This window comes from Dreissena polymorpha, chromosome 4 (assembly GCF_020536995.1).
Source record: "Dreissena polymorpha isolate Duluth1 chromosome 4, UMN_Dpol_1.0, whole genome shotgun sequence".
Lineage (NCBI taxonomy): Eukaryota > Metazoa > Mollusca > Bivalvia > Myida > Dreissenidae > Dreissena > Dreissena polymorpha.
In genome coordinates, this window is record NC_068358.1 from 9,376,519 (window position 1) to 9,402,900 (window position 26,382).

Sequence of the window (26,382 nt, forward strand, 5' to 3'; positions counted from 1 at the left end):
GCAGTGGGCCTCTTTAATAATATCAAAGGCAATTACCGCTGTCAGACGCTTTAACCGCAAAATCGACGGACTAATGATGTGCGTTGTTCTTAATTTTCGCGACTCGAAACAACTGACTTGTGACTGTTGTTTTCAGCTCAAACATGAATTTAGGAGTGGAATATAGTGGCTGTTGGCCGTTATGGACAGGGGACCATTATTCTCAAGTGTGATATAGAGTGATTTTCGTCAGGGGAATTCCAGACTGACCGTTGTCTGCAGGTGACCGTTATTCTCAGGTTGCCGTTAGGTCAGTTTCGAATGTAATCAGATTCATGTGCTTATTCTGCTTTATTATGTTTGTCACTTTATAAAGTGTAAAGTAATGGCATTTTAGTAAAATGGATGATACTGAAGGGTAAACATATAGTATATAAATTATTCTTAGTTAAATACATCAATAAAACTCAAGTTTATATGTTTATAGGTGAAAATATATTCCCCAAACTGACACTTAATCTATTTCCCCAAATTTGGATTTTCACGATATTTTTTGCCCTCTCTTAAATCAACAATGCCTTAATTACCTTTGGGAATATACTTCGCCGTGTCTCTATGCCCTCCTTGGTAGAACATTTATAGTTGAGGCCTGTGAAATTAACAACTGGCCTGTACAATTTTTATATTTGTAGGCCAGTCTGGCCTGTCAATATTGACGGTCTTTTGACATGTCTGGGACAGGTTAAAAACTATCCTCCAATCACACAGGGTAGGGACTTAAAATATTTCTTTTTGTACGCAAAAGGGAAACAATATCTCCCAAACCTGCACTTGTAAAACTCTGATCAAAGGCAGTAACTGTGCCAGCTTCTCTCCAATCCCTCCCGCTTTCTTCTGGCTGGCCCGTTGGTTATCTACCCCTGATGCGGGAACAGTAGACTGGGCGCCCGTAGTGGGGCTGCGGGTAAGACTGATGCTGGTCTGGCGCTTGGACCCACTAGAGGCCTGAGATACTGTAAAGGTCAACCATATTGAAAATCCGTATTTCTGTCAATATCACTGGGCTTGCCTTTTTGCATTTTTTTTTGGAATATTTATTTCAACTGTATTACGTTGTAATCAAAAGAAGATGCACATACAAAGATAAAATTAACTGCTTTTTTTTCCTGAAACTCAATATTTTTTTCAAATACATTTTTATAGCGAAACAGAATGGTTTATCAAATACAGGTAGATTTACATACCATATGAAAACAATACATGGCTCAGAGTTTTCATGTTGAGACCAAAAAAAAATGAAACTATGCAACCCTTACATTAAAAGTTCGAGATCCATGGATCTGATATACAACAATCAAGTGATAATAACTTGTAAAATAACACTACAACAACTGCAAATAAAGAGCAACAATGGTATCAGATACAGTGTCCCCCATGTGACATTTTAACCCTGGGTTAGCTCTTTATTTAATGGAGAATTCTAAAAAAAATCCACAAAAACACAAAACTCATAGAGTCTATATAAATCTAAGTCCTACCCTGTGACATGTTTGTCTGCAGGGGTGAGGCAGCCTTTGCCAATTCCATGTTTAACTCCACCCTTGGTTCCCGCGATTTTACGACTCGAGAGGTGGGTGTGTAGGAGAACCAGTCTTCAAGAGCCGGTTCCAAGCTGCATGAAGCACCCCCTATGCTTAACAGCACAATTGCGGGAGCTGGGGTATAAGGAATAAGATTTGAAAAAAGTAATTGTAGTTTGTTTTAATCAGAATCCTGTTTTTATTTATGGAAGCAAATTACTTTTCTCTTATTTTTAAACAATAATAAAAAATAATTTGCCAGGTATTGTTTTGATGCAGATGTTTTCCATAAGTCAATATCTAAAGCAATTATAAATGCTTCTCCTATAATCGTTATTGTGGTATTGATATATTTCGCCTTAAATTTAGCCAAATTTGTTTTGTTCACACATTCCAAAATAAAACTCTGCTTTCTACAGTATTTAAAATATTTCTCATTTAGACTTTAATATTTTCAAACCATTGTTATCACGACATTTAGCTTACAAAATCATAAAAAATGTGTTTTTCTGTGCTGAAAATATACCCAAACTAGATGTAGGTAGATTGTCTAAAATGATTTAACAAAAGCATTTCAAACTAGAGCTTTGTCACAGACTTGACGTATACCCCCACATGCTGCATTGACACAGAATATTTTGCATGCTGTCTTCACAAAACAAGAGAAGCTAATTTATGGCGATTTTTAAGAATTATTATGGCATTATCATTTATGGCCAGTTTGACCTTTGAACTCTTGGATTCTTTGGCATGACACACTGTCCAATGACTGTGAGAAAAATTAATGTACAGAGTCATTTTAAAATCTCACAATAAATGATATAGTTATGGCCAAGACAAGCTCATTTATGGCCATTTTTGACTTTTGAACTCCAAGTGTGACTTTGAACTTGTAGATAATGACCTAATTCTTTCGCATTACACACTGTCCAATGATTGTGAACAAATGTATCGAGTAATTTTAAAATCTTACAATGAATGACATAGTTATGGCCCGGACAAGATCATTTATGGCCATTTTTGACCTTTGAACTCAAAGTGTGAAATTGACTTTGGAGATATCTACGTAATTCGTTAACATGACACACCGTCTAATGATTGTGAACAAATGTACCAAGTAATTTTCAAATCTCACAATGCATGACATAGTTATGGCCTGGAAAAGCTCATTTATGCCTTTAAACTCAAAGTGTGACCTTGACCTTGGAGATATCGACGTAATTCTTTCGCATGACACACCTTCCATTGATGGTGAACAAATGTGCCAAATGATTTTAAAATCTTACAAAGAACGACATAGTTATGGCTCTGACAAGCTCATTTATGGCCATTTTTAACCTTTAAACTCAAAGTGTGACCTTGGAGATATCGACGTAATTATATAATGCGTGATACACCGTGCCAAATGATTTTAAAGTCTCACAATAAATGACAAAGTTATGGCCGGGACAAGCATTTGACCTTTGAACTGCAAGTGTGACCTTGACCTTGGAGATTCTTTCACATGACACACCGTCCCATGATGGTGAACAAATGTCATTTTAAAATCTAACGATAAATGACATAGTTATGGTCCGGACAAACTTTCAGTTTTAAACGCACTAAAATACCCCCTGACCTAGTTTTTGACCCAGCATGACCCATATTCAAACTTGATCTTGACATCGTCTAGATACAACTTCTGACCCAGTTTGGTGAAGATCGGATGAAATTTTTGGGACAGACAGACCGCCAAAGTGACTCCTATATAGCCCCCATTACCAATGGTAACGGGGGTATAATAAATATTATATGAAAATATATCGGCAACCCAAAAGGAATTTCTCAAGTGAAAAATTTAAAAAATGTAAAAATGCTAATGTTAATAATTCTTTCTACTTGAATCAGTTACTTAAATGGAGATATGTGATAAATAATTACAATTTAACAAGAATATAACTTCTTTCAAACAGGTCAAACTTGTGTTTCAAATAGTTTACAATTTCAAATGTAATCACATGTTTATAATTATAGTTTTCTTTTTTCTATGACATTAATGCTGATCATATATATACATGTCTACATCCTACCTTGAACCTTGTCATATGCCTTTGGCAGCTGGTATGTGAAAGTGAGGCAGTCGTTCTTGATCTCTCTGATTGGAGAGGAATCAGGACTCATCAGCCAATCAGAATTGTGCAACCCTTCTGTATCACATGGGCAGGAAAACACAGGAATGTAGCTCCTACCCTCACCTCGGCCTGGCAACAGAGCAGGATAGCATGTAAAGTATGCATGTCACATTCAATACAACAAGAGCTGTGTCGCTCAGTTTTTTAGATGATTTTCAATTATCTTTTTTCAAAGCACAGTTATTTTTTCAGTTTTGAATCGTTTTCTACAAATGCAAGTTACCTTTAAGTTACCTTTTCATATAAGATATGCTATTGATTAGACCACATACCCATAGCACAAACATGCATGATTAAATACAAAAGTAAAGTATGACATAAACAAAAGCAGATATTACACTGACTGATACATATATTTAAAATCCTGCCTTCAAACATACAAACCTCCCTTTACAACAAATAACCAAGTAACTATAATTCTCTATTGTTATTATCTGGACAAAACATGTTTGAAATAGATTAAACAAAATTCTGTTTACCGTTTTTGTACAGAAGTATGTGCACAGATGAGAGAGTTCCAGAACAAGACGTGACAACATCAGTCCTGCATAGTTTCATCTCCAATCCACTTATTCGCAGTTCCAGACTCGGGTAATGGGAATGTCTCCTGGAGTCTATTTCTGAAGACAGCGAAATAAAGATGTTCTGAATTAAGACTTTACATCCAATTTATCTGATTTAAATACCAGCAAGTATCACCTAAGTTGTGTGTTACTGCCTGAATTTTGAGGTTTCTATTTAAAAGTCATTTTTTATTACGAGTTTACTTTTTCAAATAAACAGTTTTGCAGCACAAACAAATGCAAGTCAAATGAGCACCTATTAAATAACTAATTTTACATAAAACGGTATCATAATTTGGATGCATTCTGATGAGAAATCACTAACCTGTGGAAGGAAACATATCATCTAGTAAAGAGTTGGCGAGGATATCAGCTGGTTTTGGGGTGTTCTGTTTCCATGATGACACTATTGCCATGGCAACATGAATGGCAGGCTTGGACAAGGTCATGGTCAACTGTGGTAGTTCATACATCCTTTCATACTTTGGAAGGTAGATATTGTTCCTGAAATGACATTCAACATTCATTGACATAAGCCTTCAATTTTAAACAATACAGAGACATTTCAAGAAATGCAGTATTTCAGTCATAACATTATAGTCATCTAACCTCATAAACAACTCAAACTGTTCTTGTGTTAGCTGGTTAACTGCCAGTAACTGCAAGTTGCTCTACATGAATTACAGGTTGGGGGTATTACATGTTCGTAGAAAATATAGAACTTGTTTTTTAGGGATTAACCCACCCACCCCCAAACCCTGCATGCTATATGTTTTAAGCAGTAACAACAAAAAATTGACATGGGTCATCATTCTAAATCTTAAGGTATTGGTGAGTCAGAGGGTTAGATTGTAAAATGTATTTTGCTATACAAGTTTATATAAACTGTCTGACACTGTGGTGCGCAAACCCTGAAGTAATGAAATTTAGCAGAAGACCACTACACAATGTTACATACCAAATGGACCTTGTTCTTAAAGAACTGTAAACATTATTTTTAAACAAAATTATTGATAGTGTTTTAATAATTATATATTTCTTAGTTGAAAAGAGGCATAACTTTTGTAATTATAGTGTAGAGTGCCTATGGACAAGTTTGTATCTAGGGAGAGACATCGCATCACAACAATTTCATGACTTCATTGAATTCAGGCAATATGGTACCAACCAAACATTGCTTCCAGTGATAAAAGCAAAATAATTATAAATTATCACTGTTTACATGACAATTAGAGAAAACACATGTGAACTGAAGTACTTTGCCCCATTGTAAGTTATGCTTCAATGTTACTTTAAAACTCTCCTTCAGGGCATACTAAATTTCTTTAAGTTAATAAATTTCACAGAGAAATAATGTCTATTTGATTGTTTTTTATTAATGTTGTACATGGCATACAATTTTATCCAGACCCCAATAGGAAAGACTAAACAGTTTGTTGAAACATACCAGTACATGTTGAGAAGTAGTCTGCGCGTGTACATGGCCCCACTGGTAGGGGGCAGCACTGTAAGGGCAGGTGAGCGAACTCCTGTCACTTCCACCTTTACGAGACCTGCTTCAAGACCAAACAGCTGAAATATTAAACAATAAATAATGCACTACGTGGCTATCTAAGGCTTACTCTTCCATTTTTCAATTTAGCCAATGGCTACAAAATATTAAATTTGGCTTGAGGACAATTTTATTTGGCTAAAACTTTTTAAACATAAAACCCAATAAATCCGATAAATAATATTAAAGCATTAACTGTAAATAAATCATTGAATTCAAACCATAATGTATTTTTTATGTACAATGTTGGTACAAAATATATGCAAGCAAAAATAACTAAATGAAAAATGAACTCTAGTTGTATGCAGCACATCACAATAATTATTGTTAAAAGTGTTACAACCTTACACTGAACTTAACAACTGGACAAAGCTGAGGATTAAACTTTGCCCTGACATTTATAAGACCACACACAGTATCATAGACATTATCATCAGATAAAACATGTGGTACAATCACAGCTACAAAAATGCCAAATTTATATAAGAGCCACCGAAGAGATAAAGAAAGACAGGATTTAAGTTAACCAATATACCACTCCTCTTTGATGGGATGGGGATATGCAACTCATCCAGCTGGTACTGCAAGACTCATGCTAAGTACTCAGTCATTATGTTATATTCCAATTTACGGAGTGTAACTTCAGAAGAGGCAACAACACTGCCCCCTTACTCTTTAAAACTGTACATGTTCAAAAGATCAAGTACTGTTTAGAACTAATTACATACAGCAATCTTGGCAGTAACAAGAGATGTGTTTGTTAGAAACACAATGCCCCCTACTGTGCCGCTTTGATTTATTTATTATTGTTTTTTATTATATCCCTTTAAAAAATAGTACTTCCTTGTAAAAAAGATCTGTACCTGCAAAATGATAAATAGAAATTATCTCCTTTTAAAGCTTGTTACTCCCCTAGGATTTTTTTGTTTGACATTTGACATTGAAGGATGACCTTGACCGTGACCTTTCACCACTCAAAATGTGCAGCTTAATGAGATACACATGCATGCCAAATATCAAGATGCTATCTTCAATATTGCAAAAGTTATGGCCAATGTTGAAGGTTTCAGACGGACGGACGGACGCACGGACAGACAGACTAACTGACAGTTCAACTGCTATATGCCACCCTACCGGGGGCATAAAAAGAAGGAATCAGCTCAATGGAAGATGGCTCACAGTTCTGAATCCACATAATAACAACTGAACTGTAAAATTCTACTAACTACCCACCTTGAGTTGTGTGTGTGAGTGGCAGTGATGCAGAAGGTTGCTGGGTGGGCCTGCTATCTTGCTCACAAGCTGCACCAGCCTGCGCGGGTACATGGGCGAGGTTGTCTGAAGGTCAAACCTCTGACTGCCCAGTTGAAGTGCAAACAGTGGGTAAAGGGTCGGCGCAGGCTGACCTGGCCTTGGCTGCAATGATCCACAATGAATTCATTTGATGCAAATTGTTTAAAATTAGTTGAATACAAGAGGACCTGAAAGGCCCAAAGTCGCTCACCTGAGATAACAAGATATTATTGGGACAAATCTTCTGACCAAGTTTCATGAAGATCGGAAAATAAATGTGGCCTCTAGATTGTTAACAAGGTTTTACGATAGCCATATAAGGAAAAATGCCCCGGCTGTGGCAGCCATGTTTTTCAACCAACCGCCATCTTTTTGAACTTGTCCAATATATTATCAGGATGAATCTTCTGACCAAGTTTCATGAAGATCGGAAAATAAATGTGACCTCTAGAGTGTTAACAAGGTTTTACTATAGCCATATAAGGAAAAATGCCCCTCCCCCGTGGTGGCCATGTTTTTCAACCAACCGGCATCATTTTTTAACTCTTCCAAGATATTATTGGGATGGTTCTTCTGACCAAGTTTTATGAAGATTGGACAATAAATGCGGCCTCTAGAGTGTTAACAAGACTTTACTAAAGCCATATAAAGCCATATAAGGAAAAATGCCCCGACCCATGGCAGCCATGTTTTTCAAGCAAACGTAACCATTTTTAAACTTATCCAAGATATCAATAAGACAAATCTTCTGACCAAATTTCATGAAGATTGGACAATAAATGTGGCCTCTAGAGTGCTAACAAGGTTTTATAATAGCCATATAAGGAAAAATGCCCCGCCCCATGGCTGCCATGTTTTTCAACCAACCAGCATCATTTTCGAATTTGTCCAAGATATTATTGGGATGAATCTTCGGACCAAATTTCATGAAGATTGGACAATAAATGTGGCCTCTTGAGTGTTCACAAGATTTTACTATAGCCATATATAGCCATTTAAGGAAAAATGCCCCACCCCTTGGCAGCCATGTTTTTCAAGCAAAAGTTACCATTTTCGAACTCATCCAAGATATCATTGGGACAAATCTTCTGAGCAAGTTTCATGAAGATCAGACAATAAATGTGGACTCTAGAGTGTTTACAAGATTTTACTATAGCCATATAAGGAAAAATGCCCTCACCCTTGGCAGCCATAATCTGCAAGCAAACGTAACCATTTTCGAACTCATCCAAGATATAATTGAAACCAATCTTCTGACAAAATTTCATGAAGATTGGACAATAAATGTGGCCTCTAGAGAGTTAACAAGGCAAATGTTGACGTCGCACAATGCACAACAGATGAAGGACAAAAGGCGATCACAAAAGCTCACAATGAGCACGTTCTGCTCAGGTGAGCTAAAAACTGTAACAAGGGCTGTTTGTTAAACATGCATGCCCCCATATGGACTGTCAGTTGTAGTAGCAGCCATTGTGTGAATACTTTTTTGTCACTGTGACCTTGACCTTTGACCTAGTGATCTGAAAATCAATAGGGGTCATCTGCCAGTCATGATCAATGTTCCTATGAAGTTTCATGATCCTAGGCGTAAGCATTCTTGAGTCATCATCCGGAAACCATTTTATTATCTCGAGTCACTGTGATCTTGACCTTTGACCTAGTGACCTGAAAATCAATAGGGGTCATCTACCAGTCATTATCAATGTATCAATGAAGTTTTATGATCCTAGGCCTAAGCATTCTTGAGTTATCATCCGGAAACCATTTTACTATTTCAAGTCACTGTGACCTTGACCTTTGACCTAATGACCTGAAAATCAATAGGGGTCATCTGCCAGTCGTGATCAATGTACCTATGATTCATGTTTCATGATCCTAGGCCTTAAGCATTCTTGAGTTATCATCCGGAAACCATCTGGTGGACGGCCAAACGGACGGACCGACCAACATGTGCAAAACAATATACCCCCTCTTCTTTGAAGGGGGGCATAAAAAAGTTACCTAGAAACAAATCTAGATAAAATACTGAAATTATGAATCAAATTAGGTTTTAATTTTAAGCTTTCTTAAAAAAACAACTGCATGTATTCTTATTAATGTACATTTAAGCATTTAGTAGTTATTAATAATGTTTTGACCATGTTAATAAAGATTGAAAGTCCAATAGCCTTCCATGAAATCTTGTTTAGTGTTCAAATGACTGGATTATTTTTGTACTATTCTGGTTCTCTGCTGATATTGATATGTAATGTTTGTTTAAATCTACCAGCACACATCTGATGTTCATTTTATGTGTATTTATTATTTACCACAGAAATTGTTAAGTGAGTGTACATGCACTCTTTATTTTCATTCAAATATTAGGATCACTCATTTATTGACATCTCAGGAATAAAACACTTGACCTAAAAAAACAACACATGTTAATCCAAATTTCCCTGAAAAAAGACAGATTTTGAAAAAACAGTCCCACCTTCTGTGTGGGTGTTCTGTACGTCCTATTGGCCACATCACAGTAAGGATGCTCAGCACTCATGAGTGTCACCACGGGGTTGAGCAGTGTCAGGTGGGTGGTGCGGATGGGTATGAACTCCTCCAAGGAGGCCAGCTGACCCTCCGTGGGGTGGGGTCGACCCTCATCCACACGCTCTATGAAGAGGGGCAAGAAACTGTATTACACCAATACATATCTAAATTAGTATATTACTGTCTAAAGGCAGAGTTAAAGCCTACCAGCTTACGCCTATCAAATGCTATGAATTATATCCTTGGGCACAGACTGTGGTTTAGGAGGGGAGACACTTATCAGCCGTGATCAATAACGAGGAAGAGAAAAGAGTGCAGTCAGCCATTTTTCAGTAAGCTCAGAAAAAAGATGATAGAAAACGATCTATATTTTATGGTGGTTCAATACACTGCTGTTTTACACTGTGGAGGGGTCTGACATTCCGTGATCTATACCTCATCACCTGTAAGGATTATTATTAAGCATTTTTCAGATTGTTGCAGCATTTTACATACTTAATCCGTAAGGCTTTAAAATATACTGAAACTTTTATTTCCATCATAAATAGTTAGTTGCAATAATCCAACTCCCACATATTGACCCTCCGGGTCTGAGCTGTACGTATGTACTCATAAAAGCTCAGAGCATTCAAGAAGAACTACATAAATAGCCATGGTTAACATAGAGGTCAAGAACAGCCCTGTCCCCTGCTGAGATTCTTCGACCTTGAAGTCGTGACCTTGAGCTAGCATAATGTATTTATGACTTCTAGGCATCTTCTCAATGTTATTAACTTTCAATGAAACTCCTTCTATAACAAGAGCTATCAGAGGACAGCGCGCTTGACTATTCGAGTGCTTGACAATATAACGTAAGCCATCATGGAGAGGGGGTATAATGTGGGTGTGTGGTCATTTAATAGATATTTAAAAAAAAAAGAATTTTTTTTTGGGGGGGGGGGGGGTTCTGGGGTGGGGCGTGGGGGATAGTTTGGGTAGAGTCCATTGTGGTATGTCAGGTAAGTGTTGTTTTGTCAAAGTATGAATCAAATGTCATCAAAAATAAAGAAGTTATTGTAATTTAAGCAAAATTTATTCATTCGGCCTTGAGAGTCAAGGTCATTCAAAGGTCAATGTCAAATTCAACTTGCCAGGTACAGTAACATCATGGTAATAAGAAAGTATTTGAAGTTTGAAAGCAATAGCATTGATTCTTTAGAAGTAAAGTGGATCTAAACACAAAATTTAACGAAAATATTCAAAGTTACAAAGACAAAAAATGATAGTTAGCGAGTTTTCCAAGTCTGAAAAGCAATAGCTATGTTACTTTGGGAGTAAAATGGACCAAAACACAAAACATAACCAAATGTTCAATTATCTAAGTATAAAAGGGGCCATAATTCTGTCAAAATGCTTGATACAGTTGTCTGCTCTTGTTTATAGATTGGGGTCATATTGGTAAAGTAGTATGCAAAATATAAAAGCAATATGTCAAAGGACATAGGAAATATTTGATGTGGTACGCAAACTTTGACATAGATTTATCAATAACATGCATATTCTAAGTGAAAAAAGGGCAATAATCCTTACAAAATGCTTGATACAATTGTCTGCTCTTGTTTATAGATTGGGGTCATGTTGGTAAAGAAGTTTGCAAGATATGAAAGCAATATGTCAAGGGACATAGGAAATATTTGGGGTGATACGCAAACATAGAGTTATCAATAATATGCATATTCTAAGTGGAAAAGGGCCATAATTCTTACAAAATGCTTGATACAGTTGTCTGCTCTTGTTTATAGGTTGGGGTCATGTTGGTAAAGAAGTATGCAAAATATGAAAGCAATATGTCAAGGGACATAGGAAATATTTGGGATGGTACGCAAACTTTAACATTTGCACGCTCACGCTTACGCCAACGCCGGGGTGAGTAGGATAGCTCCACTATATATATTTCATATATAATAGTCGAGCTAAAAATGAAAGCTCAAAATTTGAATCTCTTAGTATGCCCTTGACCTCATATCAGCGGTTCTGACCAATGCCTTGTGCACATGGTCTCAATGACCATCACATCTGGGAATTTAAAAGAAAATCATAAAAGTGAAGACTTAAACTTTTGAGGATTATTTGTGACCTTGACCTAGAGCCAGCACAACTGTCACAGGATTAAGTATCTGTTGTTTTCTTATTTTAAGCTATTTATTGCAACCTGTGTCAGCAAAAAGACAATCATGATTGTGACTATATTTTAGCAATTAAAAAAAATATTGGTCATTGTCGCAGAGTATTAAAATAATGTTTACACCATTAAAAAAATGAAAGAACAAGAGATGTGTTTGTCAGAAACACAGTGCCACCTATTGCGCCGTTTTGAAATAAAATTTCAATATATCATTTGGCAGGTTTAGAAATTATCTCCCCTTTAAAGCTTATTATTTCCCTTGGATTGTATTTTTTGACTTTTGACCTTGAAGGATGACCTTGACCTTTCACCACTTAAAATGTATAAAAACAAGAGCTGTCACCATAGGATGACATATGCCCCCTATAAACGCTTTGATAGAAGTTATGAGCATTTTTCGAAACCTAAACACAGATTTCAAAACCTAAACGCGGACCCTAAGTTCAAGGTCACAGGGGTCAAAATTTGTGTGCGTATGGACAAATATGAAGGTTATATCTCAAAGGACATAGAAGTTATGAGCATTTATCGAAACATTAACGCAGATTTCGAAACTTAAACGCGGACCCTTAGTTAAAGGTCAAGGTCACAGGGGTCAAAATTTGTGTGCGTATGGAAAAGCCTTGTCCATATACACATGCATACCAAATATGAAGGTTATATCTCAAGGGATATAGAAGTTATGAGCATTTTTCGAAACATAAACGCAGATTTCGAAACCTAAACGCAGACCCTAAGTTCAAGATCAAGGTCACAGGGGTCAAAATTTGTGTGCGTATGGCAAGGCCTTGTCCATATACACATACATACCAAATATGAAGGCTATATCTTAAGGGACACAGAAGTTATGAGCATTTTTGAAACCTAAACCCGGACCCTAAGTTCAACGTCAAGGTCACAGGGGTCAAATTTGTGTGCTTATGGAAAAGCCTCGTCCATATACACATGCATACCAAATATTAAGGTTACATCTCAAGGGACATAGAAGCTATGAGCATTTTTCGAAACCTTAACGCAAAGTGTGACGGAAAGACGGGCGGACAGTCCAATCACTATATGCCTTCCTTCGGGGGCATAAAAATTAAGAAAATCAACAAACCTTCTTCCTGTTTTGTATAGGGCTCATATTCGTACTTGTATGCTGCATCGAGAACTTTCTGTATGCGATGGACCGTGGTGCTGGAGACATTGATGTGACAGGGACCAATTATGAACCTGTTGAGACTGCTTTCCTTTACAAACACCTGTGAGTCATCAACACTCGACACTGATGACTTGCTACCTATAGTTGAAAGAGTTTTTACCTATTCATACAGAAAACATGTTCCAGATTAATGTAGCATACAGGTTGTTGTTTTTTAGCCAAGCTTAACAAATTTAAACATTGATATCACAAAAATAAGCAAATTAAGACATCATTATACTGTGGTAGTTTATTTATTCAAAACTGTGGATATACAAGCAAGTTTTATGGTGTTTATTTAGTGACTAGAGATCTGTCACAGACACTGATGCCCCTACAAAACTGGTTTAGACAAAAACAAATCCACTTAATATTAAACAGTGGACAAAAAGACAAAGAACATTGGAAGTTTGAGCAACATCAACCCAGTAATTAAAGAAGATTTGAAAACACTACATTGTGGGACTACATAATCTATATCAAACAAAATACAGACAAATGACCATTATTCAGCCCAAACTTGTAAGAGCAAAACTTCATCTCTTTACGATAATTAACGCATAAAGATCATTCAACTTTGAAAGTTTGAATGAGATTTAAAGAGGCGTTGAAAATAGAAGTGTCAGGACATAGGGAAATATGCAGGATTGGACTTGTGCAATCCTTAACCCTTGGCATGCTGGGAAATTTTTTGTCTGCTAAAATGTCGTCTGCTGAATTTCTAAAATTAGCATTTTCTTCGATTTTTTTCAAAGAATACAATCAGAATAGCAAACTATTAGGATCCTGATGAGATGCCAAGTTCTGTGGCATCTCATCTGGATCGAAACTGTTTACAAAGGCCTTCAAAATTCGGTTCCAGCACTGAAAGGGTTAATGCTCACTTTGGAAAGTGCACTTTTTATTTAGTATACCTCATTCATAGCCTTAAAATAGATTTGTGATATTTACAGTATGAAAAACTTTTGCACACTTTTAATTAATGTACGCGTCTTTAATCTGTAATTCACAAGATTTTTACACTGGGTTTTGTGTGCACTAAAAAAAGTGAACCTTTAAAAAGGTTATAGTTACATTTGACATGATTCTATTTTGATCCCATGTTACAATTGCATTCAAATTATTACTCCAGAAGGCATTCAATCATTCTCAACTTTTACCAATAACAGTTTACAATAAAAAGTTCTGAGCTTTCTAAGTACTTACTAGTGTCACCAGAATGGCTGTTCACAGGGCGGTCAAGGCCATACACATAGTCCATCCAGAAAATCCCAAACTTCTGCATGCCATACTGCTCAGTGAACACCTGAAGGATGCAAACAATATGAGTCGTGTTGTAGGAAAACTGGGCATAATGCATGTGCGTAAAGTGTCATCCCAGATTAGCCTGTACAGTCCGCATAGGCTAATCTGGGACAACACTTACTGCATAAATTGAATTTTTGCTAAGAAGAGACTTTATTTAAACAAAAAATGTTATAAAAGCGGAAAGTGTCGTCCCTGATTAGCCTGTGCAGACTGAACAGGCTTATCTGGGAGGACACTTTACGCACACACACTAAGCCCAGTTTTCTCACAACTCGAGCCATATATTTAATGATACAAACTCAAGTGTAATGACTAAAATAAAATTGCATAGAGCGATCTGTTAACAGTCTTAGAATGATGAAGAACCCAGTACCTGCTTATGTTCATCAAAGTCAAGAATCTTTGAGATTGGAATGCCCAGGTTCTCGGGACTCTGAGGGTCAAACAGTGACTGACAAAGGTAGTTGCTGTTCATCTTGTTGACTAAGTTGTCCCCCCCTGACAGCAGCACATGGTTCTGATACAAGAATGTGAATGACACTTTTCATGGACAATGAAAATGTAAAATGACTTTAACACCTGCATTAAACTGATTCCATCTTTGTTAGACTTTCCATAAGGATACAATATCAATACTTTTTAAGGTCTGATGTTATTTATAATGTATAAATTTAATTTTAAAAATAAATTGTGTACATTAGCGAATATTGTGTAAACAAACTATCAACATATTTTCATTTGAAAACTTTAAAATCAATAGTAAAACACTATGATTTTAATACAAAACTTATGAACTTTTTGCTTTGACAATTTAAAATGTTTCAAAATTGGCTTTAAAGATCTACTGATATCCATTTTTCTAGCAACCAAGCACATTTCAGAGGATGGACCTACCCTTGTATTTTCCTCTCCCTCTGCCCCACATATGCACACACCCTGTGAAGACAGGGACAGGTTGGTAATGCCCACTTGAGCATTGAAGAAAGCTAGCCCTTGCATCAACATCTCAAAGGACAAGCCCTCAGATTCCAGGTACAGGAATGGCCGGAACACAATCTTCCTGGGTCCATAGTGGGCCTTCTCTTTCATGTACTCTGTTAACTGTCAGCAAATCAAAATACAATAGACATCCTCCTGCAATACATGAACTCCAATATAACAACCAATAAAAATGTGTGTTTTACAAGTAACTGAAATAAATACCTTAAATTTAATGGTTAATTTGTTTGCAAACATTCCAAATGAGAACACAGAGGGTGGTGGTTTGCTGCGGCGTACTGGTGCCTCCTCCTCCCCCTCCCCCTCAGTGGGCAGTATCTGAGGGACGTATGACCAAGCCCAGCTGGCCCAACCCTGGGATGCCATGCTCTCCTCACTTCCATCTGGTGGAGGCTCACCTAACAAGCTTTCTAATTTAAAGAAAAGGAGACAAAGATTAAACAAGAGCACCGCAAAACGGGTGCCACGCTCAGCTGCGAAAGCTTGTCAGATTATATTTTTTAGAGGTCACAGTGACCTTGACCTTTGACCTAGTGACCCAAAATGAGTATGGCGTGTAGAACTCATCAAGGTGCATCTACATATGAAGTTTCAAAGATGTAGGTGGAAGTACTTTGATTTTAGAGGCAATGTTAAGGTTTTTGTTAAAGTTTTATATTAGAGGTCACAGTGATCTTGACCTTTGACCTAGTGACCCAAAAATGGGTGTGGCATGTAGAACTCATCAAGGTGCAACTACATATGAAGTTTCAAAGTTGTAGGTGCAAGCACTTTGATTTTAGAGCCTATGTTAAGGTTTTAGCACGACGCCTACGGCAGACAGCGGACGTCAGACGGCGGATGAGCTGGCTATGACAATAGCTCGGGTTTTCTCCGAAAACAGCCTCGCTAAAAATACTTTAATTTTACAATAATTAGCTTATTAAAAAATGCAAAATCCAGACCTACTTAAAGTGTCAGGTTGCTTTTTTTACAATCTTTAAAGTCGAGTGTTCAGAATGTAAAAACCATAGCTTAATGTTAAATGTATTTTTACATGGTGAATACATGTAATACCAATTGGCATCAAATAAAACAATCCCATCACAGGTTGTCTACATGTATGCTCTTTTGTGTTAAACTGGTTTAAATTCTAATTCTAAGTCAATTATTATAATACAGACTTTTAGTTGACAAAATGAAGCATTTTACAGAAGTCATGTGGATCACATTATCTATTATATTTTTAGTGTTCTATTTATGTTCTTACCACTCTTTGATTCTCTAGGCACTTGTTGCTCTGAAGGCTCAGACTCCGCTGTCTCCATCTTGAATTGCATAGTTCCATAATAAAGGGCCAATGCAAGCTCTATCAACCGTATCAACATTGGCAGCTGGGTGTCTGTCAATGACAGGTCGGCTCGTTCACAATAGATGTTAAGCTTGGTCTCCAGGGAATATTTGGCATGCATGTTCTCAAACTGGGTGAACAATCTGCAGGAAATGCTGAACCTGTATGCAATTGGATCCTGGTAGTTTTCTATCTTCCCGCTTGCATCACGTTTGTCAAGGCACACTGTCAGGTCAATAAAGTTAATCGCTCGTCGGAGCACAAAGTCTGGAGCCAGTATTTCAACAAATGCTCTATCCCAGTTCTTGTCAACACTGTAGATTTCAGCAGATTTTACATTCAGTGATAATACAATGTCATCTTCCACAAATTTCACAATAAGGTTATTGATGATGATGTTTGCATTATTAACTATCTTGTTCATTAGACTCTGCAGATATCCTGAAATTCAAAATATTGCTTCACTGCAGTTTCTGTTAACTAAGAGCATTATTTCATTGATCTGAAATAAGAATGTGTTTAAAGATACATGAAATAAAATAGTAAAATGCTTACAGGTTTATAAATAATGTTATCAGTGATCTGTTTAAAAAACCCAGCTTATTACAGATTTTTTTTTTTTTTTTAATGGGTTAACTCACACAATGAACAATTAAGACTAATGTGTTTGTGAAACACAATGAACCCTACTTGGCTTGGAAGCCGCACAGCAGCCATTTTAGAGAAATATTTTATGTCAAAAAAACATAATTTTGCCAAAAATGAATGGACCAGAACGAAACTAACACTTCATCTGTAAGTCATGTTGGTAGACTCACATACCAAAAATCAGCTATATATCTGAAAGAGTGTTGTAAAAAACCTCTGAAAAAAGTTTATTAAAGAGAAAATTCCTTTATCCAAGGCCCTTTACTTTACTAAAAATCAATGGACCAGAACGAAACTCACATTTCATCTGTAAGGGATGTTGGTAGAATCACATCTAAAAAATCAGCTGAATATCTGAAAGCCTTTCATTAAAAAAATCCAAAAAATGGTTATTATAGAGAAAATTTCTATGTCCAAAGTCCAATGCCCATAACTTCACAAAACATCAATGGACTACAACGAAAATCACACTTGATCTGTAAGTCATGTAAGTAGATACACACACCAAAAATCAGCTGCAAATGATAATCTGAAAGCGTTAAGGAAAACAATAAGGAAAATGGAATGCCCGACAGACAGACGGACTGAAAGTCACACTGCTATATGCCACCATACCATGGGAATACATAGCATTTTGAGCCATGTATTTTGATATCTATAATTGTTTCATATTTAATCTACCTGGAGGCAGGTCTTGATCCTGTTTTCTCACTCTCTGCTTCTGGCTGCTCTTTCCTGGTGTTTCTGATCTTTCCCTGTAGGCTGTGTCACGAACCTGCAATTACAGATTATCAGAAAATATTATTCATCAAATGCCACATGATTTAAGCAAATTGTGTTTGTTTTAAATTTGTGCAATGCATGGTAATATATCACACAATATTTCGACTGTTCAGCTGGTTTGAAGGGTTATTACTATTAGACATTTAATTTCAGACCATATTGTTTCTATGAAATGTGGCACACTGAGATAATTCTGATTTCTTGATATTTGTCCCAAAAAAAATTTTTGTTTCTCAAACAAGGCTTTCATAAAAAATAATATCAGATAATTATATACCAAGTATACCTTTAAAACACATTCTATTGTATTGATGGTTATAATCACAGGATCGGAGCCCAGTTTTGTCCATGGTACATGCAGCCTAAGTTCATGAATGTGACCGCTCTGGAAGACAATTGGCAGCTCAATGGCCTTTTCAATTATGTCAAGTCGAAGGTCTAGATTGTAAAGCACTGCATCACCACCCCACAAGGATAGCTGGAAGTCTTCCGGCCGCAGTTTAACATACTTGTCGAGATATCCCATCAACAATGGGGTTATGTAGGACTCAATCTTGAACATGGCTTATAACTTTCCGAACTAGTGTTGATAAATCAATTCTGTAAAGCAAAATGTGAGAAAATGTCAATTTAATAGTCATATTTCTGAAAAGAAGAAATTTTATCCGAAATGCGTTGTCCGAAATAAACCTCAATTTGTTTCCGGGTGTCGTTGGAAACGACCAAAAATGTTCACATCTGAACAATGGCATAGAAAAAATATAATTGAAACGCAAATTTAAACTTCAACCTTTCAGTTGTGTTAATCCAATCAGACGGTGAAGAATAAAGTTATCAATTCCTCTGCCAACTCATAATAGCCTCCATTTTAAAGAGCATACTATAAAGGTTACACTGAACTAACATGGTTTGTGTTTTGGAGGTCTTACAAATCTGCAACATGTCAATGAAGATTTGTCCTTAACAAATAATTAAGTTTGAACAGGTCAAAGGACATTTTATCAGCCATTGAACTAAGTAGTAAAGCTTACCAAATTCTAAACAAGCTGTTCGAATTATTTAATAACCGACTTGTAAGAAACAAGTGGTTTTGACAAATTGTGATAAAAAGGCGTAATTGAATCGTTTTAATAAGTAAATACTCTGGTGAAAAAATATGATTGAAAATAAAAGTTCAAAGGGTTTATTGTATCATAATTTTGTGAAATGACTGTAGGAATGAAAGTTAAAAATAACACAATTGCCGATAAAGATTTGAATAAATTTATTGACTATAATGTTGTATTAAATGCATCTTTAATAGTCAGTAACTGATTTAGTATAATTTTAGAGTCTGATGTTTTCCTGATCAAAAGCATAACTATTTTACCCTGCAATCGATTGAAACCGCAACTGTGTTCTCTATCATTTATATAATCTGATCAACCAGGCAACACGGTTGCCATTGACAAACGTTGACATTGACAGCCGAAATCTATTTCTGCTTCGCCGTTTGATCATTAAAATTCCGCCGTGTATTAAACGCTTTGTAATGGACAGTGTTTGAGACTTTGGGATAAAAAATTAGCAGCTGTTGTCAACAAATCAATACGGTAAAAGGTCGTTTTCAACATCTTTACTGTTTGATCGATGACCATTGATATCAAATGTTGATTTTAAGGGGATAATAGTGGTACAAACTATACTTATTGATACGGTTATTAAAAACTAAAATAAGAAATACCTGAAGTATTCAAACAGCAAAATGATATTCGAGTATTTATGTTCGAAATAAGAATATGTGTTACCATCACTAGTCTTTTATCACCATGTACTTGTATGCATTTAACATGGTTCTTAAAATCAAATATTACGAAAAGACTACGTCTTCTTGATTTCAGAAAAAAACTTCAGAATCATTATGTCACAGTAGGTCACAACAAGAACCACCACAAGAGTCCACTGTTAACAACAACACGTACTATATCACAAGCATTATTTAAAATTATAGCTTTTTTTAAACCGGCGGATTAAAACATAAAAACATTTCTGAAAGAAACATTTATTTTTATTACAATATGTCCTAATTTAATGTCGGCGACGCCGTAAAACTCAAGATATTAAAACATTGACATTGACAGCCAGAATCTATTTCAACCATCTCACATGCGGTGCTTGCTTATGAGCTTTTTGTAGATGTGAATGTCTTGCTTGTAATAGCAAATGGTTTGCCGTCTAACAAAATGGTTTCGTCAACAACATGTTTGCTCGCTTTCAAGCGTAACCTGTTTGTTATTGTGAAAGCACGCTTTTCATCACTACGCCCTTTATTAAATTGTAGCTGAGCGGATATGAATTCCACGCCTTTCCTTAGGAAAGTACGTAAATACGGTTAAAACTGCTACTAGATAGTTCTTCCTTCGAGTTCGTGTACTGCAAAGAAGTAATGGAAAAGAAGTTATTAATGGCTTCGACATTTTCACTGGCAACTGTACAACAATTTGTCTGTATGACGCGTTGAAGAATCGCCATTTGTTCACGTCAATTTTAATTATAGCAAGATTGAAACCTATATGTTATCTCGTGCATTATCCAGCAAAGCTAGAAGATTGTTGTCATGCTTGGACTTTGTACTTCTACGCAAAATATCATCAGCAAAAGCATGCTGCACGCTTAAGACCATCAAATGTTTTGTCATTGGTTCTTCAATTTAACCCGGCCGTAAAAATGAACTTGCAAATGAATTGTATAAATTTAAATGTTAACATCATAAACATGATTATTAAAATAGGAATATAATGTAGAAAGAGATAAACGAGTATGTCAATATGTAACTAAACCGGCTCGGTGATGAATTTCACTATCTTTGTTAGTTATGTTTATAATAAGAACTATTGGCACGAAAATAACATTATGTTAATAATAAGAACTATTGGCACGTAAATAAATTATGGTCACGTTTCGTCCCGTATAATTTGTTTGTTGCCACGTGTCGATATGGGCAATGACTTACAATACAAATTAAAGTTAAATATTCAAAAGGTGTTATGAAAGGCGTCATAAAACGGGTCGATGCCTAAATATTCGTTTAGTACGGAATCCGGATAGGGTCAAGTTGATTGTCGCGTGTCGACCTTCGAGGTCGACGCACGACATTCAAGCGACGCACGATATGACAAACGACGTGATATTTAGCGTCTTTGAACGTGCAATCTTGCATGAAAAGGGCGCTATATAAATCTGGTATAATAATAATATGACACTCGACATTTGAATTCTACATGCGACAATCAAGATTTAAATGTCGCATAAATCGCTGGGTTTAAGAAAAAAATATTGCAGAAAAACTTTACTGTCGACTGAATTGTCGACTGTCATATCGTGCGTCGCGATGAATGTCGCGTGTCGCTTCGCATGTCGACTTCAATTGTCGTGTGTCGACCTTCAAGCGCGACACTCGACCTTTGAGCGACGCACAATACGACGCGCGACATGCGATATGCCACTCGACACTATATCGAGCAAATATCGCGAAATGTTGCATGTCGACCGGTGTGAGAGTTATTGTTGACGATGCTGGAACAGCGTCGTCTAAGGTTTGATAACCAGTAAAAAAAATCTTCACAATGGGAACCTATGTAAAAGACCGAGCCAGTCCGATTGAGATAACTCGATTTTTCAGTTACTTCCCTTGGCATTCGCCACAGCGTAGGAGGTCACATAACCCCAAACCGGAACTCCTGTTTTTAGGGTTACATGCAGTCAGTTTGATACTTAGCACACATTGTTCAGTGCATGCTGCATATGATTTGTAAAATACATTGCAAATGGAATGTTTTGGTATCAACTTGAAGGTTTTTTTGTAAGCAATAAGAAAAAAAGCCATTTTTGTGCTCTACTTTTTCTGTTGATGGTGCCCGGCTTTGAAAGTAGGTCATACTATTTGAGCCCAAAATGGTCGCCTGCACAGCTGTCAAAACCGGTTTGCCTCTTCTAAGGTGAATATTTTGAGTGTCAATGTATAGAATTTAATGACATCCATTTTTTCAAAAGATTATGCATTTATCTTTCCAATGATGCATGATGATATAGTGGGTCATTGCTTGATCATGGTAAAAATTGATATCGAACTTCAACTATTTTATATGTAATATAGAAGGAAATTAATTGCGCATGCGTAACCTAGGAGATTGCTCGTTGATTTTCATTGATAACATTCTCCTAGCAGAGTTGTCGTTCGTGTTGATAAAGGTAAATATTAATAGAACAGAATATCCTAAGGAAACAGATTCAATAAGTGTATCAGAACGTTAATTTAAAATTAGTAATTTTACATCCATTTTATTTTTATGGACCAATGAAACAACTATATATTTTCTCTATTTTGTTTGATATTTGTTCTCGATTTAGTAAATAAATTGCGAATAAAACATGTAATATTAACTTTTTACGTGATCACAAAACTAAAGAATGCGAACAATTTCGAACCTGCAAATTGTAAACGCTGCACTGCTATGATATATATAAATATAACAACATTGTTTTACGTAATTGTCCGTCCCGCTAACGCAGTGGTAAGGACATTCGCTTTTTCACCTTTACGACACCGGTTCGATTCCCGCTCCCGGCGCAATGTTATATTTTGTCTGTTTTGTGGTCACCATTCCGGACAGGTGTTTTTTTCCGGATAATCTCATCCCCCCCGCAGCATTTGACCATATAAAAATTAAAAAGAATTTCAGTACAAAACAAATAGCTGGAAATTGCAGCTATCATTCAAAATTCGTCCCAACTGTCGTCAATCTAATCTTATTAGGTAGGAGTGCTGGACACACTCCGGGTCCCAACATTATACAGCCTCAGCGCGGAGGTAACTCATTACCTTGGAAAAACACAAATACACAGACTGGGTGCAGCCTAGGCGCGTATAGACTCAAACAAGGCAACAAACTCAAGTGCGGGCACAATCATTTAAAATTTACATATTGAATACGATATTCTAACAGAAATTACACAACCACCTAAGTGTACATACCATGTTTGATATTTCGTTCGATTGTTAGATTTCAGCATATACATGTATAAGGTCATTTCGCTATTAGTTAACTTATCCATATGTTCGTGGGCGAACTCGGATAGTCAAGTGCTCATACGATTGAGCTCACATGGTCCGGCTTTGTGCTCATACCTACTTTCGAGAATCATCATGAAGGTATTGCAATACTTAATGAACAAGAATGTCACCCGCCTCCCAGTTTCGCTCAATGGGTCAAGTTACCCACGGGTACTACTTCCCCGTACCCCTAAACTTTTTTTCGTACCAAAAATGTTTCGTACGCAAATTTTTTTCGTACCAAATTTTTTTTCGTACCCAAAATTTTCGTACCCAAATTTTTTATCGTACCCAAATGTTTGTATCAACATACACAATTGTGGTGATATAGATAGACTTAAATTGATGTTTTATATCCATCCTCTTCAAAAGCATCGTCACACCAGTACTGTCAGTACTTTGATTTTAAACTGCAAGCACGTTGTTATAGTAACGTTTTCAGCCATTTTTTACTTGTAGCTGAAAAATTTACTATAACACCGTGCTTGCGGTGTAAAATATTACTCCCACAGCGGTCGACATGCGACACTTGCGCGATATTCTCTCGATATTTGCCCGATATAGTGTCGAGTGTCGTATCGTGCGTCGAGCAAATGTCGCATGTTGACCTAGATGCGGAATCCGGATAGAACGAAATCCGGATAGGGTCAAGTTGAGTGTTGCCTGTCGACCTTCGAGGTAGACACACGACATTCTCGCGACATTTTCTCGACGCTCAAAACGACGCGCGACAATCATGCGACAATCAATATTTGAGTGTCGCATATCGCGCTGGGTTTTAGAAAAAAAAATCAAAGAAAATCTTGACTGGTGACTGAATTGTCGCGCGTCGTATTGAGCGTCGAGAGAATGTCGCGAGAATGTCGTGTGTCGTCCTTCGAGCGCGAAACTCGACATTCTCGCGACATTCTCTCGACGCACGACAAATCAGTCGACAGTCAATATGATACATCGCGAGAATGTCGCCTGTCGACCTAAAAATCACACGACATTCTCTCGACGCACGACATTCACTCGACGCTAAATACGATATATCGAGCCAATATCGCGCAATTGTCGCTTGTCGACCTTAAAACCCATAGTTCAACACACGACATTCTCTCGACGCTCTTTCGACGCGCGACAAATCAGTCCACAGTCAATATTTGAGTGTCGCATATCGCGCTGAGTTTTAGAAAAAAATATCGCAGAAAATCTTGACTGTCGACTGATTTGTCGCGCGTCGTATTGAGCGTCGAGAGAATGTCGCGAGAATGTCGCGAGCATGTTGTGTGTCGACCTACGAACGCGACACTCGACATTCTCGCGACATTCTCTCGACGCGCGACAAATCAGCCGACAGTCAATATGATATATTGCGAAAATGTCACTAGGTCGACACACGACATTCTCTCGACGCTCAATACGACGCGCGACAAATCAGTCGACAGGCAAGATTGACTGTCGACTGATTTGTCGCGCAATCTTGACTGTCGACTGATTTGTCGCGCGTCCAGAGACCGTCGAGAGAATGTCGCTTGAATGTCGTTTGTCGACCGGTGTGGGAGTAATTTTTCCATCTGCAAGCAAGGTGTTAAAGTGACTTTTAGCTTAAGCAAAAATAGCGGCATCTAGTAGCAGCAATAACAGCAGCAGCAACAGTAGCAGCAGCAGCAGTAGCAGCAGCTGTAGCAACAGCAGCAGCAGCAGTAGCAGCGTAGTAGCAGCAGTAGATGCAGCTGCAGCAGTAGTAGCAGCAGTAGCAGCAACAGCAGTAGTAACAGTATTAGTAGTTGTTGTAGTAGTAGAAGTAGCTGTAGTAGAAGCATTAGCAGCAGCATCAGTAGCAGCAGCATCAGTAGCAGCAGCATCAGTAGCAGCAGCAGCAGTAGCAACAGCAGTAGCAGCAACAGCAGTAGCAGCAGTAGCAGCAGTAGTAGTAGTGGCTGCAGTAGCAAGAGTACAGCAGTAGCAGCAGTAGTAGCAGTAGGAGTAGCAGCATTAGTAGCAGTAGCAGAAGAAGCAGCAGTAGTAGTTAGTAGAAGAAGCAGTAGTAGTAGAAGAAGTAGTTGTAGTAGTAGTTGTAGTAGTAGTAGAAGTAATAGTAGTAGTAGTAGTAGTAATAGTAGTAGTAGTAGTAGTAGTAGTAGTAATAGTAGTAGTTGTAGTAGTAGTAGTAGTAGTAGTAGTAGTAGTAGTAGTAGTAGTAGTAGTAGTAGTAGTAGTAATAGTAGTAGTAGTAGTAGTAGTAGTAGCGGTAGTGGTAGTGAGACTGGTGGTAGTGGTAGTAGTAGTTGTAGTAGTAACAGAATCAGGAATAGTAATAGTAGCAGTAGCAGGGTGGTAGCAGTACCAACACAACCAGCAGTAGCGGTAATACTAGTTGTTGTAGTAGTAGTATTAGCTGCAGTAGAAGCAGTAGCAGCAGCAGCAGCAGTAGCAGCAGTAGCGGCATTAGCAGCATTATTATTATTATTAGTAGTAGTAGTAGTAGTAGTAGCAGCAGCAGTAGCAGTAGCAGCAGTAGCAGCAGTAGTAGTAGCAGAATCACCAGTAGAAGAAGTAACAGCAGTAGCAGCAGTAGCAGGAGTAGCAGTAGTAGTAGTAGTAGCAGAAGTAGCAGCAGTAGTAGAAGTAGTAGTAGTAGTAGCCGTAGTAGTAGTAGCAGTAGTAGTAGTAGTAGTAATAGTAGTAGTAGTAGTACAAGTAGTAGTAGTAGAAGTAATAGTAGTAGTAGTAGCTGCAGTAGTAGTAGAAGTAGTAGCGGTAGTGTTAGTGATACTGGTAGTAGTGGTAGTGGTAGTGGGACTGGTGGTAGTGGTAGTAGTAGTTGTAGTAGTAGCAGAATCAGGAGTAGTAATAGTAGCAGTAGCAGTGTAGAAGCAGTACCAGCACCACCAGCAGTAGCGGTAGTAGTAGTTGTTGTAGTAGTATCAGTATTAGTAGATAGCAGCAGCAGAAGTAGTAGTAGTAGTAGTAGTAGTAGTAGTGATAATAGTAGCGGTAGTGGTAGTGAGACTGGTAGTAGTGGTAGTGGTAGTGAGACTGGTAGTAGTGGTAGTGGGACTGGTAGTAGTGGTAGTAGTATTTGTAATAGTAGTAGTAGTAGAAGTAATAGTAGCAGTAGCAGCAGCAGTAGCAGCGTAGTAGCAGCAGTAGCAGCAGCTGCAGTAGTAGTAGCAGCAGTAGCAATAGTAACAGTATTAGTAGTTGTTGTAGTAGTAGTAGTAGA

The 26,382-nt window shown here is 37.3% G+C and overlaps 1 protein-coding gene across 1 annotated transcript in view; it reads right to left on the reverse strand.

The window, feature by feature from the left end:
• Positions 1–18,967, reverse strand: part of LOC127879316 (intermembrane lipid transfer protein VPS13B-like) — a 104,220-nt gene extending 85,253 nt beyond the window's left edge. The window contains exons 1-17 of the mRNA XM_052426085.1: positions 18,870–18,967; positions 18,366–18,679; positions 17,978–18,071; positions 16,568–17,089; positions 15,523–15,728; positions 15,214–15,420; positions 14,693–14,836; positions 14,218–14,317; positions 12,928–13,110; positions 9,612–9,787; positions 7,079–7,261; positions 5,741–5,865; positions 4,619–4,797; positions 4,210–4,350; positions 3,629–3,799; positions 1,518–1,694; positions 805–992 (exon numbers count right to left, since the gene is read on the reverse strand). Coding sequence (XP_052282045.1) covers positions 805–992; positions 1,518–1,694; positions 3,629–3,799; positions 4,210–4,350; positions 4,619–4,797; positions 5,741–5,865; positions 7,079–7,261; positions 9,612–9,787; positions 12,928–13,110; positions 14,218–14,317; positions 14,693–14,836; positions 15,214–15,420; positions 15,523–15,728; positions 16,568–17,089; positions 17,978–18,071; positions 18,366–18,641 — 3,072 coding nt within the window. The 5' untranslated portion in view covers positions 18,642–18,679; positions 18,870–18,967. The remainder of the gene's footprint in view (positions 1–804; positions 993–1,517; positions 1,695–3,628; positions 3,800–4,209; positions 4,351–4,618; positions 4,798–5,740; positions 5,866–7,078; positions 7,262–9,611; positions 9,788–12,927; positions 13,111–14,217; positions 14,318–14,692; positions 14,837–15,213; positions 15,421–15,522; positions 15,729–16,567; positions 17,090–17,977; positions 18,072–18,365; positions 18,680–18,869) is intronic.
• Positions 18,968–26,382: the final 7,415 nt, after the last annotated feature.